This window comes from Protopterus annectens, chromosome 2.part0 (assembly GCF_019279795.1).
Source record: "Protopterus annectens isolate FY-2018-M chromosome 2.part0, PAN1.0, whole genome shotgun sequence".
Classification (NCBI taxonomy): domain Eukaryota; kingdom Metazoa; phylum Chordata; order Ceratodontiformes; family Protopteridae; genus Protopterus; species Protopterus annectens.
This window is the reverse complement of record NC_056728.1, coordinates 1,348,358,807-1,348,374,481: the sequence shown is the minus strand read 5'-3', so window position 1 is coordinate 1,348,374,481 and position 15,675 is coordinate 1,348,358,807. Positions and strand designations below refer to the sequence as shown.

Sequence of the window (15,675 nt, the reverse complement as noted above, 5' to 3'; positions counted from 1 at the left end):
AAGTTTTACAGGTACTGACTAGCATACCTCCCAACTGTACCGAATTACTCAGTAAAAAACAAGTTTTGGGGTTAAATAATGGGGTGCCATGATTCCCGAGTGGCACCCCTTCATTTCCGATTTATTTTTAAACATTTATTTAAAAATTCGCAGTTTTGCTGACGTCATCAAGTGCGAGATGACATCAGCAACGTTAGCTCCGCCAACCAGTCGGAATTTAGCTCAAGCCCACGCAGGGCACGTATTTCTGGCAAATGCGAGCGGGAACTGTTTGGATTTATTTATTCTGCTGCTGCTGGCTTCTCTTTAGCGTGGAGAACTGTTCTGCTTGGATTTAAACATGAGCGGGAACTGTTTGGATGGCTTCTCTTTAGCGTGCCATGGAGAACTACTGTGCTTGGATTTATTTATTATGCTGCTTAGCATGGAAATTTATTTATTCTGTCACAAGCAGATTATGCTGGCTGGAACTGGAGGTAAGGTGTGTGTGTGTGTGTGTGTGTGTGTGTGTGTGTGTGTGTGTGTGTGTGTGTGTGTGTGTGCACGTGCGCAGAGTCTAGGGCAAAAAAAGATTGTAAGAGTTATTTATTGCCTTATGCGCGTGCGAGAGCTGAGAGAAACTCTTAAGCTGAAAAGAGAAACGGCACGGCAGTCTGCAGACATGTATGTAATGTATTGCTTTTCTGTTAAGCTTCTAATTCTGCAGTTTCAGGAAGTGTTTTCGGTATTTGTGTTTTTTTCCATTTAAGGCAAGCTGAAATGAGAAACGGGCCAACATGGCAGTTATGTGCGAGAATGGCAGAGTGCAGAAGTGTTTACTTTATTTTGGGTCAGTACAAGGTATTACAAAAAATGCAAATGAGAAAAAGACCTTCGGTTGCTTAACTTGCTTTATTGTTTTGTACTTACTACGTGACTTTTTTAAAGTCTTGCAACCTGATTACAGAATGACTGCAAATGGGGCTAGCTGAAAGCCGGGTCCACAGGATGTCAGTACAGTCATTATGTTTGGTTTCCTGTTAGCTTATTTGAACTTGTACTCTGGTCTTTAGACTTCAAGTTTCAAAAGCAAAAAAGGGAAAATGCAATGCTTGTTACACTAGTGGGTGTGAAGGTGGAGTTTAAGAAAAGACACAGACACACAGTCACACACACTACTAATTCTGGTGGTGCAGCAGCAGAAAGCGTATTGTTTTTCTTTTTTCTGGTTAAGGAGTTCTGTGCGAGAACGGGAGTCTGCAGAAGTGTATTGCTTTTCCGTTCTATTAAGCTTCAGTTCTAATTGAGAAACTGCAGTCTGCAGAAGTGTATTGCTTTTTCTGTTAAGCTTCTGATTTTTTGAGTGGTATTGCTTACTGCAGGAGTCAATTGCTTTGTGTGTGGTATTGCTTACTACAAAAGTCAGTTGCTTTGTGGTATTATTGCTTACTGCAGATAAGATAGCTCATACTTGTGGTCTGTTCCTCTTAAAATTTGTGGCTTCTGGCATATCAGTGAGAACTGAATTCACTAAATGATGGCCATTTAAGTTTCAGTCATCCTATCTTTCAGGAAGTGAGTGGTAACACAAAACATTTTATTCTAGCAACTTTTCTAGGATTATACAAGCAATGTTTAAAACGTGTCCCTGATTTTGGGCCATTGCCCCCCCCCCCCCATAAATTTTGGCTTTTTCCAGATGTCTTGTGCGGCATAGTTTTTCAGGGGGATAGAACTTTAGTGCTGCTTATGTGAAGTCTGTTTGTGTTAGTAGCACAACAGGTAGAATACTTGCTTTTAATGCAGAAGGCTGTGGCTTCTACTCCCACATTATGTAGGTAGATTACTGATACTGCACTGTGTACTTTTTGGGTGTGGATGCTGTAGTCCTAAGAATGTCCTCTTTGGCGGAGAATGGAGATAACTAGTAACTATGAACCTGTTATCAGTTTGCCATCCATTCCCTACTGCAATACTAATAGCTTACCATTTTATAATGCAATATAGGCAATTTATTCATCAAGGGCAACAGGCACTTTATTTTTTAGATGAAGCAATGAAATATAAAGTTGTTTGCTAGCAACAAGCTCTTCGTTACTTACAGATCTCTTTAATGTGAATTATTTAGATGACTTTTCCTTTTGCAGAGATTGTGCATATTTATGTATACTGGTGGATTGTACAAGTTTTACTAAGGCTGTTATGATGGAAATGTTCTGAATTGGGGTACTGGGCAGTTTTGTCATTATTGGTTTGTGCATTTTGTTTCACTGCTTACTGGAAAAATGTTCAAAACAAATTTAAAACACGCTCTAGTATTATACAAGGAATATAGCTTTTAAGAATACAAGGAATATAATTTAATACAATCAGGAAGGCACATCAAAAAACACATGTATGACAGCCCAAAGGTAATCTTTATCCACCACTGGCCAGATGCATTTTCTTTGGATGTGGTGTGGGTTTCAATGCTGTTTCAATGAATGTGACTTTCAAGGGCAGCGAAGTTTTAATGCCAAGTCTATTTTCATGGTGAGACAGTATTGCTTTGTTTAGCAGATGTTTGTTAATGTTTGTGCATTATTGTGCTGTAAAATGTAAAAATAAAATCCAAATAATCATTGTAGAAGTAAAGCAGTATGCACACTAGTGTTTATGGTAAATGGGGTGAAATAGCCAGGTAATGGAACATTGGAATGGCTGCAGGGGAACTCTGGTGCCATATTTTGGTTGTCTGTTCTTCAGTTTGTGTTTGAAAGTTGGTATCCCACAATTCCAATGGAGTGGGTGGGGTTACATAATTATGTATGCAAATTAGATGTTAATCAGCGTTCAGATTTGTACCTATTTTTCATGGGCCTTGTCCAGATTTTTGATGTTTCCAGGTTGAGAGGTATGCTGACTAGATGAAGGCTGAACTAACCTTAGCTCAAAGCATCATCTGCTCCATGAATTGCCATGATAGGTGCTGGAGGTTTGCCTACCAAAGCAGCAGTGATCTTTTCAGCCAGCCAATCTACCACTAAAGGGGGAGAGACTTAATGAAACACCTGACCCTGAGTTGAAAGGAGGTGACCTTAACATAACTGTAATAATTCAGGCTCTCCCTTTATCACAGTTTGTAATTAGAAGTTATGTACTCACAATAACGTTCCATCTGAGTAGGTGTATTCATTTGTCTGCAACCTGTGGGTTATGGATCCGATATCGGATCCGAACCGGCATGGTTTACCAGCTATGGATCCAAGCTCTCAGCTCCTCCCCTCACCCATAATACCCTGCTCTACCCTCATGACCTCAGATCGAGTTTGCCAACAGCAAGAACACCCTGAAAAGGGTAACACATAATATGCAGGAAACTGAAAGGCCAGGGGGATAGGAGGGCGGGATGGTTGCAGACAAATGAATACACCTACTCAGATGGAACGTTATGGTGAGTACATAACTTCTAAATCTGAAGTAGGAGATTCATTTGTCTGCAACCTGTGGGACAGAGTCCCCAGCTACCTGAATCTTGGGCGGCCATCATGGAAGGATATTCCGAAGCACCGCGGAGCCAAAGGATGCTCTACCCCTAGATGCAAGATCCAACTTGTAGTGGGAAATAAAAGTATGAGATGATGCCCACGTGGCTGCTGCACAAATATCATCTAGAGGAATCCTAGCCTTAAAGGCTGCCAAGGTAGATACTGACCGGGTTGAACGGGCGTGTACACCCTCCGGTGCGGGCCTTCCTGAAGCTTGATAAGCCAATAAGATACACTGTGAAATCCAGCAAGACAGAGATACTTTAGAAATTGGCTTGCCCAAATTAAATTTAGCAAAGGAAATGAACAGCTGATCGGATTGCCTATGACCAGCTGTTCTGTTTAGATAAAATCTAAGTTGCCTGTGAACATCTAAGGAGTGAAGCTTGTATTCACCTTTGTTTTCATATTTAGGAAAGAAAACAGGGAGGTTAATGGATTGATTAATGTTTGCTTCAGAAGCTACTTTAGGAAGAAAGGACGGGTTGGTCCTGAGGTAAACACGGTCCGGATGAAAGACCAAGTAAGGAGGTTTAGCTGATAATGCTTGGAGCTCTGAAACTCTCTTGGCCGATGTAATGGCTACTAAAAAAGCAGTCTTGAAAGACAAGAATTTGAGATCCACCATAGCCGCTGGTTCGAAGGGGGGGGCAGTCAAGGCCTGGAGAACTAAGGAAAGGTCCCAGGGGAGAACCGCTTGTTTTACAGGGGGCCTGAGAAGGAAAGTACCTTTGAGGAAAATTTTACACAACTTGGCTGACATGAGTGGACTAGAGTCATGACCAATGTGGTAATGTGAGATTGCCGCCAGTTGTACTTTGACTGTGGAACTGCTAGCACCATCGTTAAAAAGAGTGGTTAAGAAATCAAGCACTAAAGGGAGTGGAACCGTGAAGGGATTCAGGCCTTGCCGCTCCGCCCACAAAGAAAACCGTTTCCACTTGCTGCTGTAGACTTTCCTAGTGGATGGTTTATGAGCTGCCACCAGGATCGCCTTAACAGGGGGACGAAATACCGGGAGTCCTGATCAAGAGTGGAACTGGAGCAGCCAAGCGGTCAGCTTCAGGTTGTCCAGATTCGGAGGAGATATGCAGGATGGGTGAGATATTAGATCCGGAATGGGATCTAGAATCCAAGGAGGATTCACTGAGTGAGACCTTAGGAAGGGGAACCAGATCTGTCGAGGCCAAAACGGAGCAATGAGAATCATTCTGCAACCCACCCGAGAGGTTTTCTGAAGAACTTGGAGCATCAGAAGCAAGGGTGGATAAGCATACAGAAGACTGGGTGGCCAAGCATGCACCAGAGCGTCTCTTGGAGAACCTCCTGGAGGAGGTATCAGAGCGAAAAAACTGTCGCACTTGGTGTTTGAGGGAGAGGCAAAAAGATCGCAAGAAGGAGTTCCCCACCGTGCGAATATGCGTTCCGCTACTTGAAAATTGAGAGACCACTCATAAGGAGTCAGAATGGTGCGACTGAGCTTGTCCGCCAGGATGTTGGACCGACCCGGAATGTGCGTTGCTATTAGAAAGCGGTTGGTGGAGATTGCCCATTCCCAAACTCTCATGGCTTCTCGACAAAGAGGGTAAGACCTCGTTCCCCCTTGCTTGTTGATGTACCAGACAACTGACATGTTGTCCGATTGAATCGCAATTGTTCCCAAGGGAAGAAAGTCCTGAAGTGCTAGCAACGCTAAGAGCACTGCTCTCATCTCTAGAACGTTGATATGCAGTAAGGTCTCTGAATCGTTCCACGTGCCTTGGACGGTCCGGCCCGCAAAATGCCCCCCCCACCCGAGGCGGGAGGCATCCGTGGTCACCGTGGCGAGAGGGGGAGAAGCACAAAATGGGCGGCCTCCGTGGAGATCTGGGGAGTGAAGCCACCACAGGAGGGACCGCTTGCAAGCCTTGCTGATCGCAATGGGATGATGCATAGGGAGAGCAAGGTAAGACCATTGTACTAAGAGAGTCCACTGGAGGATGCGCATATTGAGCCTGGCAAGAGGAAGAAGTGCTATAGCAGATGCCATGGACCCTAGAGCCCTCAGGACCAACTCCGCCGGAACAGAACTTGAGTGGAGAATGGCCCGCACCTGGAGCTGCAGATTTTGAATTCTGTCCGCAGTGAGGAAGGCTTTTAAACTCCTTGTGTCTAACCTGGCCCCTATAAAATCTAAGAGCTGTGTGGGCGTCAGGTTGGATTTCTTTGTATTTATTGTAATGCCCAGAATGGGAGCAAGATGGAGAAAGGAGTCTCGCGCCAATAGTAGTAGATGCCTTGTTGGGGCGGTAAGGAGCCAGTCGTCCAGGTAGGGGAAGACCTGCACCCCCTGAAGCCTCAGGTGGGCCGCTACCACTGCTAATACTTTGGTGAACACCCTGGTGGCTGTGGTGAGACCAAAGGGAAGGACCCGGAACTGGTAGTGACTGGCTCCCAGCCGGAAGCGGAGGAACCTCCTGGAGCGCCTGTCCATCAGGATGTGGTAGTATGCATCTTTGAGGTCTATAGAACACATCCAGTGATTTTCTCCCAGAAGGGGGAGAATAGATTGCAGAGTGACCATTCGGAATTTTTCCTTGGGGACTGCCAGGTTCAAGAGAGAAAGGTCTAAAATTGGTCTTAGATCCCCCGTCTTTTTTGGCACTAAAAAGAACCTGGAGTAGAACCCTGATCCGATCTGGTCTGGGGGACGGGCTGGATGGCTCTTTTCTTTAGCAGATGGCCAATTTCTGCCAAAGCGGCCTCCCGTTGACCGGGTGGAACGTCTGGGAGGGACTTCAACTTTGGTAAGTGACGAAAGGGAATGCGGTATCCTCTGGATATGATCTGGAGAACCCAGCGGTCTGATGTTATGGACTCCCATGCCGCTAGGTGCCCCGAAAAACGTCCCCCGACTGCCTCCAGAGTGGAGCAGCCGGGCAACCCCTCAGGGTTGCTGCGCGGGCCGTTCAGAGAAGGGTTCTCTGGACCCGAAGTTCCTGGGAGCCCCTCTGCCTCTAGGGCGGCGTCCTCCCTGTCCTCCTCTGCCACGGAAGGACTGGTTGTCCGGAGCAGGCTGGGATTGCTGCGACTTCCGGAACCACATCTTCTTCTGACCCTTTTGGTTCCTAGAATAGGGCCTCTGGGGTGCAGAGAAGAGGATTCCGATGGCAGACAGTGTCTTCCCGTCCTTCTCGCTCTGGGTCAAAGTGTCGCGAACGGTTTTGCCAAAGAGGGCAGAACCATCAAAGTTCGCAAATGACGCTTTGAAGGGCTCAGAAAAATCGCAATGTCGGAGCCAGGCCTGACGTCTAGTGACTAGACCTGCCCCTGCAGCTCTAGCGGCGCCTTCCGTGGCATGGGAGAGTAGCCGCATAGAGGTATTGGTAACTGATCTAAGAGTGGCCATGCGGGTGGAGTGCAGCACTTTGTCCTCCTCCGCCATGGACTCTGGGGGAGATGCAGCGTATTCTTTAATGAGATCTCGCTGCATCCTAATGACGTGTGCCAGGTAGTTCAGCGCCCTTACCGAGAAGGTCGCTGAACTAAACATCCGCTTCCCCAAGCGGTCCATCATCCGAGACTCCTTGCTCGGGGGATGAACTGAGGGACTCTCCTGAGCAAGTTCCCTCTTGGTGGCCGCCGCCATCAACATAGCATCTACCGGAGGCCCCTTACTCCAATGGGCACGGTCAGACGGAGGGCTGAGGATCCTGTCGGGCCTTTTAGGAATTGGCTCCATGGTGTCCGGTTCCTTCCACGCCCTGGTGGTAATGAGGTCCACCAGGGGGTCGGCAGGAGGGGACACCCAAGAGGTAGACGGGCCCGCTTCAAATGCCTCCAAGAACACGGACTCGTCCGAGGAAGACTTGGGGGCAGACCACCCCCCCTTATACAGAGCATTTCCATGATGTCTCCAAATGAGACATCCTCGGGGGGTGACCGTGGGGAGCCTTCCCCTTCCTCCAAATCCGTGTCTTCCGTGAGAGACTCGGGGGAGTCAATGTGCCTCCTTTTGCATGTATGCTTGCGAGGAACATCCTCTGGGGGGCTGTCAGAGGACTCCTCGCAAGCAGCAACCTGTTCCAGTGGAACAGCTTGGGGCATAGAAGCGGGCTGTCCCAAGGGCCAGATGGTGGAAGCCTGACCCAGTGCAGAGGGAGCGCGGGACGGAGCCGAAACAAGTGCCGGGGGTCCGGAGACCCTCAACAGGGCCCTCTCCACTACATCAAACGCCGAAGGGGAGCCGACCTTGACCAAAGGATCCGACAATCGGCTCCCTCTCGGATCCGAAGAGTGGATCGGAGCCGGCGCCGAAGCGTTCGGATCCGAAGGGACAGTGCGCTCCGACACAGACGGCGCCGAAGGAGCACTGATCCCCCGGATCCGAGGCTCGGATCCAGGCTCCGAGAGGTCAGATCCGATGCACTCGAGGGCAGGGTCGGATCCGAAGTACCAAGTACTATCGGCGCCGACCCACCCCCGGCTCCGAAGCTGCTCGGCTCCAACTGCTCAGAACCCGGGTAGCAGGTCGGAGAAGGAGCAATCGGCTTGAAAAAGGGGGTCGAGCTCCCCCCCAGAGGGGGGGGGAGGCAAGAGCACTCCCATCTGCATCTGGGCCTGGATGAACCTTCTCATCATCCGGTCCAGATCAGCATCCGATAGGCTGTACGTAGATCTCGACGAGGCTACCGAGGTAGGCCTTGAGTGCCTCCTCGATAGCCTCGACGGAGATCGGGTCTCCTCCTCCTCAGGTCCCGGTGAAAAACACACTGGAGACCGGAGCCGAGGAGGAGGAGATCGAGCCGACAATGGAGCCGGGGGAGAAGCCCGCTTGGCTGGCGGGGCCGAAACAGAGGTCTCGGCCCGCCGCTTATGGTGCTTCTCCCTCCTGTCCCTTTTTCTAGCATCCCTCTCCTCCGAACCAGAAGCGGGAGGTTGAGTCCCAGGAGGAGGAGGGGGAGCCGCAGAGGGAATAACCGTGGAGACGGTTACCCCCGAAGGAGCGGAGGTCGAAGCCGAGTCCGGCGGTAAAAGGCCCGCCAAAACAAGCTTGGACCTCCGCTCCTTCAATGCCCTGGGGCTGAACCCTGCACAAATGGAACATCCAGATGTGAGGTGTTCAACCCCCAGGCATTTAACACACCGAGTGTGGCCATCAGCTGGGGAAAGCTTATGGCCACACTCGGAGCATTTTGAAAAAATAGCCTTGGGCTGCTCAGACATCCCAAGCTAACAAACAACAGTTACTATAACTAAGGAAAGTAACTAAAACAAAATCACTCACAGGCCCAACACACACACTACGCTACCAGCGAGGGGAGGGATATAAATTTTAGATTAAACTCTAAAAAAAAGTAATAATACCAAAAGGGAAACCTACACTTTCATACAAAACAACCAAAAATTATTTAAATTTTACAATTTAAATGCTGAAAACTATCACTTAGCTGGAGAGCTGGAAAAACAATCTGGTCACCATGCGCGACAAACGAGTTCTGAGGTCATGAGGGTAGAGCAGGGTATTATGGGTGAGGGGAGGAGCTGAGAGCTTGGATCCATAGCTGGTAAACCATGCCGGTTCGGATCCGATATCGGATCCATAACCCACAGGTTGCAGACAAATGAATCTCCTACTTCAGATCATTGGTTTGTGAAGCTCTTTACCAGGAAACTGCTTCTCAGGCTCTAGAACTTCTATGATCTAATGGACCATCCACCACTGTACCTTCGTTGGAAGTGAAAGATATTTTTTTTTCACTTTTAACTTTTGATACAGAGTTGATTAAAGATCTTCATGTACTATAACAAAAGAATTTCCCTGTCACTGGGAGTCAGAAAAATGAATGTATTGGCCTTTGGAGAAAAAAACTGATAAGGAGTCCCAGAATCTGTCTGAAGAGATTTTTCTGAAAATAATTCAGTACCCTTTTGAATGAGATTCTTAACTTGTTCAGACTTTTTAGCTGAACTGTATACTTATTCTTTAACTTTTTCAACAAAGACTTTAGTCTTTATTCTCTTAGAAATGAAGACAATGTTTTTTGCCTTTGGATTTTCTTAGCTTGTTAACTCTATGCAGTATTACACTCTAACACTGTGACTAAGCCCAAAAGAGAACAAACATTCAAGTGAAAATCTTGAGGGTGACTTGTCTAATCCATCCATCCATCCTCAACCCCTTTTCCCATTTTGAACATGGGGTTGGGGTGTCAGTTCAGCAGTGAAAATCATCTTGAGCCAAGGTTTACACTGCCACATGGCTAGTCCTGCCATGGTAGTTCATTCATACCACTCACTTGCACACACTTTCTCACCTATTGCCAGTTTAGAGTGTCCAATCCACCTACTGCATGTCTTTGAAAAGTGGGAGGAAACCAGAGCACCTGAAGGAAACCCATGTGACCAGAGAGAGAGGACATGCAGACTCTGCAGAGAAGGTACCCCAACCGAGAATCGAACAGGAGAACCTCTTGCTGTAATGTGACAAAGTTAACCGCTGCACGTCACTGCATTTATTTATGGGCTTCTATGTAGACAAACCTTTGCAAACAAGGACATTAAATTTGAAGATGAAATACAATCAAAATCAACTGCAGAAATCAGAAGTTCAAGTTGCGCAATAAAAGTTGCTTCAGGCAGGCAGAAAATGTACAACTCTCAAAATGGTGAGAAGATATGAACAGTAAACTATACCATCTGTAAGATCAGTAAGAGGCACCATGGCATAACTAGAGCAGTGCAGGGAAAGACAGAAGAAACTGATTTTGCAGTCTAGGAGGAAAATCAAGGATAAGAAGGGGTAACCTAAATGATTTGATTTTCTGTTAGAGTGATTATTCTAAAAGAAGATCTATAAGATAAGAAACAAAATAATGCAAAACAATGTAACATGTTCTGTGTTTAGGAAACTGCGTTATGTGCCAGACTGAATGGTGTAGTTTTATTAACATTCAGTGCTTTAAATGTAAAATTATTTACTACTTAACTGAGTACTTTTAAAATACATTTCCTTCTAATCTTACTGTTTTATTAGTTGTAAGTATAAATTCTGTATAGGCTTGTCATTTAAACTATTCAGTTTTAATACTCTGCTCAAAACTGTTTGATACTTTATTGGTTTTTGGCCTGTGTCACAGCCTTAAATACCTCAGTAAGTAGTATACAACAGTTTTGATGAACATTTTTGAGAGTGCCATTAAGTGCAGAAAGGCACTCCTTCTGAAGGTGTAGCAACTTTGGCACTGAAACATTAAATAAGAGGGTACAGGAGCCAAAGCTACATTAAAGGAAGGTACTGGGGGTGCTTTACCCCTACAAATAATATCAGCATTCAAATTCTGGTGTAGGTGTTTGGTGTTTTGTATATAGAATTCAAAATCCTGATGTTTGCTAAAGTAATGTGGAATGATCAATTCACTCATTTATCAAACAAATAATAATTATGACTGCTGTGTTAAAAATCACAATGATTCCTGCTCAAAATTCATCATTAGTATATTTGCTTTTTTGTATTACCTGTATGTACACTCCAGCTCTGTACCCAAAAATGTATTCTCAAAGTAGAAAGTAACATTGTCTCCTACTGGTATCTTTTCTGGGACTTCAGGAAGACAGAAATTCACCCATGAATGGATTTCAGCAAAACTAAATTGTCCAGTCAGCGTCAATGTATTCATTGGCCTAAAAAGTCAATGAATGGGAGAAAATTACTCACAGCTTTTTGAAATAAGTGTAAACAAAACAGAATTTTCAATTTAAAAACATAATTATGTCTGTTTACCTGAGAGGCAAAGCTGTAAAACATTATTGTACCATTAGTATTCCTTTTGTGACCTTCGCACAGCATATTTCCATATGTGCAGTCAGTCTCTCATAGTTACCAAATCAGAATATTTAACAAACACTATCTACAACTATGGAGCCTTGAGTGATGTCACATATTTTAACAATAAAAAAGAAAGCTACTAGTAAATTCTCACAGGACTGGAACCTCATACTGTAGTTGGGGTCATCAACAACCTGGACTACACAGACTTATATTTTTCCATGGTAATTCTGGTGCCTTTTCAGTCTTTTATGACTCCATTGTTCTTGACAAAGCACAGTGGTCCACAGTATGTTATGATAAGTTGAGCAGACTACATAATTTGCAAATCCAACCTGGAGAAAAGATACCCCAGTCATTTCCTTTTTTCACTCTTGAGCCCATTTCCCCTTAAGTACTAAGGAACACAAGAACTCAAAACATATATATATATACATATATATATATATATATATATATATATATATATATATATATATATATATAACATTTAATTACTTATCAGTTTTTACAAAAGAAAATATTGATGAATTTTGCAAACTTGGCTGACCAAGTACTATAGCCATCTGTTTGTGAAACAGAACTGCCAAAACTAGGTTTGGACTTTTTATTAAATGGGACAACTCAGTCTCTTAGCACGGGGAAAGAAGGCATCTTAAATGATTGTTAGAAAAAAGTATGGTTTTGTTTTAAAGGATACTAGTGCTTTGTGAAAGGTAAAGTACTGTTCCATAGTCTGCAGCTTTGAGATACAAACTGCTTATGGGATAACATGCTAGCTATTAAGTTCAAATTACAAAGAAGGGGAGGAGTTCTTCAAAAGAGGCCTATATTGAAGACTGTCCTTGAAAATCCAATCAACTTCATCAGGAATACTGGCCCCCAGTTTTGTATTCTACCAAATCATGAAAGATCAAAGGACAAGACACATTAGTGGTGAAATAACTGAGGACTTAGTCAACCAGATGTTACAACACAACAAACAGACTTGTATAAGCAAACCTTGGAGAGCTTCTTGGCAGTATCACTATCACAGATCACTGAAATCTTCATGGGAGGTTAGGTGGTTGGAATGGTAATATTAAATTAATCAGGTCATGCAGTGATGTTGCCTTCCCAAAGTAATTGAAGATCACAGATTCATCCACAAAGGTTATATATGCCAAATGACGATTTGTCACAGGTGAATTACTTATGTGGTATTAATCTTCAATTAAGAGAACTAAAAACACTGTTTTGTGGGTGGTAGGAGCTTTACCCCTCTGCCATGATGGGGAACCCTCTGCAATCCCCCAACTAATTCATTCTAACTCCAAATCATTGTATCTTGTGGAGAAGTGAAACTTCCTTGATGCTGCAATTTTGGATTTGTCTTGTTACACTTGACAATCATGTCAAGATCCAACCAAACCACTAGAGCATCACTGTTCAGAATGGAATCATTTCTGGAATGGCCAAGTCTGAAGAATGAGAAAAAAATCCTGCTGAGAGAATGAAATCTGGCCAGCCAGATAAAAATATGCGAAAATCCAAGGGAAGAGCAGAAGGAATGAAAGAGATTACAGCATCCCATCACAAATAACTGAAAATGAATTCATTACCCACATCCTTCTGTTGAATAGGACAAAGTAAAATGTGGTATAAAATGAAGTTATGTACTCACCATAATGTTCCGTCTGTGTTGTCCATTTTCATTCTTCCTCAACATGTGGGTTTGGATCTGACCCTTGGATCCAACTCATAGGTAGGTACTAGGCTATTGGCCCTAGGGCCTATATAAGCCTAGCCAAATGGGACCCTGGCTTTTGCCACCCAACAAAATGATTTTCCTATGCCCCTGTCAAGCAGAGCCACATAAGTGGCCTACTGTAAACTGTTGAGCTCATCCTTTACCCATAATGCTTTGGTCCTCTTCCTTCTTACCTCAGATCTTGCTTGTTGCTCTTTATTTCTAAACAACCATGTATAGATAAGAGAAAAAAGACTATCTGGATCTCAAAAAGAGGAACACTGGCTCCTCTGGTTTCCTCTCCTCCTTCATGAAGTCAAAAACCACAAAAGGTAGGGGCATGGAGGGAGGGGAGGTGAGGAAGAATAAAAATAACTTCTTTACCTGATGTGAATTTTCATTTGCCTCTCAACATGTGGGATGGAGTCCCCAGCTACCTAAATACAGGGTAGACTCTAAGAAAGGATATTCCTGAGTACTGTTGAGCTGAAGACTGCTCTTTCCATAGAGACCTGATCGACTTTATAATGAGCAATAAAAGTATGAGGATTAGTCCAAGTGGCTGCAGCACAAATATCATCCATGTAGTATCTGGACAGAAATACTGAAGAGGTTGCCATGGATCTGGAGGGTTTGGCAAGGACACACCCAATTTAATATAAACAAAAGAAATGCAATCACTTAGCCAGTTGGCTAAGGTTATTTTGGTAACTGGCTTACCAAATCTCGATTCTGAAAAGGAGACAAATAATTGATCTGATTTTCTGAATTTGTCAGTTCTATGCAGATAAAAATGTAATTGTCTGTGAATGTCCAACAAATACAAAATGTATTCCCCTTTGTTGCAGAAATTTGGGAAGATGACTGGAAGGTTGATAGATTGATTAATGTTGGATCCTGACACCTCTAAGGAAGAAAAGATGGGTTGGTTGGTAAAGACACTCTGTTTTTATGGAAAGTCAAATAAGGGGGTTTAGAGGATAAGGCTTGCAATTCTAAAATTCTCCTAGATGATGTAATAACTACCAAAAATATTGTTTTCCAAGTTCACAACTTTAGGTCACATTTAGCAGCTGGTTCAAATGGTGCTCGAGTCCGGGCTTGTAAGACTAGGTTCAAATCCCATGGTGGAGTAGGATCTTTAAAGGGGGGTTTCAGTAAAAAGGTTCCTTTAATAAATGCCTTAAATTGTCACAATGAAGCTAAGGAAGAATTGCCAACTCCAACATGAAAATTAGAAATAGCAGTCAATTGTACTTTAACTGTTGAAGAACTAGCCTATTCATTAAAAATAGTAGCCAAAAATTCGAGAACCTTGGGTACTGGTGCTGAAAGTCTATGTCTTTTTGTTGAGCCCAAACAACAAATCTTTTCCATTTACTTTTGTAAATCTTCCTAGTGGAAGCTTTGTGCGAAGATAATAGGATGTGATAGACAACCCAGGCTCTCCTCCCCTGTCCATCAATGGAACTGGAGAAACCATGCAGACAACTTTAGACCCAAAATGTCTGGATGAATCATGTCTACTGGATGAGACAGAAGATCTGGAATTGGATCCAGGATCCACAGAGGATGAATTAGATGAGGTCAGAGGAAGGGAAACCAAATCTGTTGAGGCCAATAAGGGGCAATAATAAGGATGACTGTGCTCTTCAATCAAAATGCTTTCTGAAGAAATTTGGGTATTAAAGGAGTTGAGGGGTAAGCATAAAGGAGACTGGGGGGGGGGGCAATTGTGAAGAAGAACATTTTTCAGTGACTCCCCCTGTGGAGGAATCAGGGCAAAGAACCTATTGCACTTGTTGTTGAGTGGGGATGCAAAAATGTTGCAGCACGGCTGGCCGTATTGGCAAAATATATTTTCCTCAATTTTCCTGTTCAGAGATCACTGGTGAGGTAATAGAATGAACCTGCTCAACTTGTCTGCTATCATGTTGGATTTCCCCAGAATGTAAGTTGCTATCAGAAAACAACTGGATGAGATCACCCATTCCCACACTCTCAGAGCTTCTCGACATAAGGGGTAAGCTCTGGTTCCTCCTGACTACTGCCATATTATCTGTCTGAATCTCAGTAGTCCCTGAAGGGAATGAGTCTTGAAAGGCCGGCAATGCTAGGAGAACTGCTCTCATTTCTAGGACATCGATATGTGTGCTGGCCTCTTCTGGGGACCGAATGCCTTGAACTGTCTTTCCCAAGAAATGCTCCCCCACCCAAATTGGGATGTGTCTGTGGTCACTGTGGCCTTGTAATATCTGATCTGAGCAAATCCACCATTTGAGATATCTTTTGCATGCTTGATCTAAGTGGACAAAGACTGGTACATAATGGACCACAAAATAGCCAGGGTCCATTGAAAAACTCTTATATGATATCTTGCCAATGGTACCAGAATTATGGCAGCAGACACTGACTCTAACACCTGTAGAATCATTCAGCTGACAGTAAAAAGTTTTGAATTATCTTTCTGATGTGAAATCTTCTAGTTTGTATCCTTGGCAGTGGAAGGGAGGCTGTCATTGATACAATGTTGAACAAGGCTCCTATGAATTCTAGCACTTGAGTTGGTTCTAGTTGAGACTGACTGTAATGCCTAGGTGAGAGCACAACTGGAGTACACAATCCGTTGCCTT

General features: G+C 44.2%; 1 protein-coding gene across 1 annotated transcript in view; it reads right to left on the bottom strand.

Moving 5' to 3' along the window:
• The window catches only part of BBS7 (Bardet-Biedl syndrome 7), a 1,778,061-nt gene that overhangs the window by 159,224 nt on the left and 1,603,162 nt on the right, over positions 1–15,675 (bottom strand). Inside the window, exon 15 of the mRNA XM_044061529.1 lies at positions 11,004–11,168. Within this exon, the coding sequence (XP_043917464.1) occupies positions 11,004–11,168 (165 nt within the window). The remainder of the gene's footprint in view (positions 1–11,003; positions 11,169–15,675) is intronic.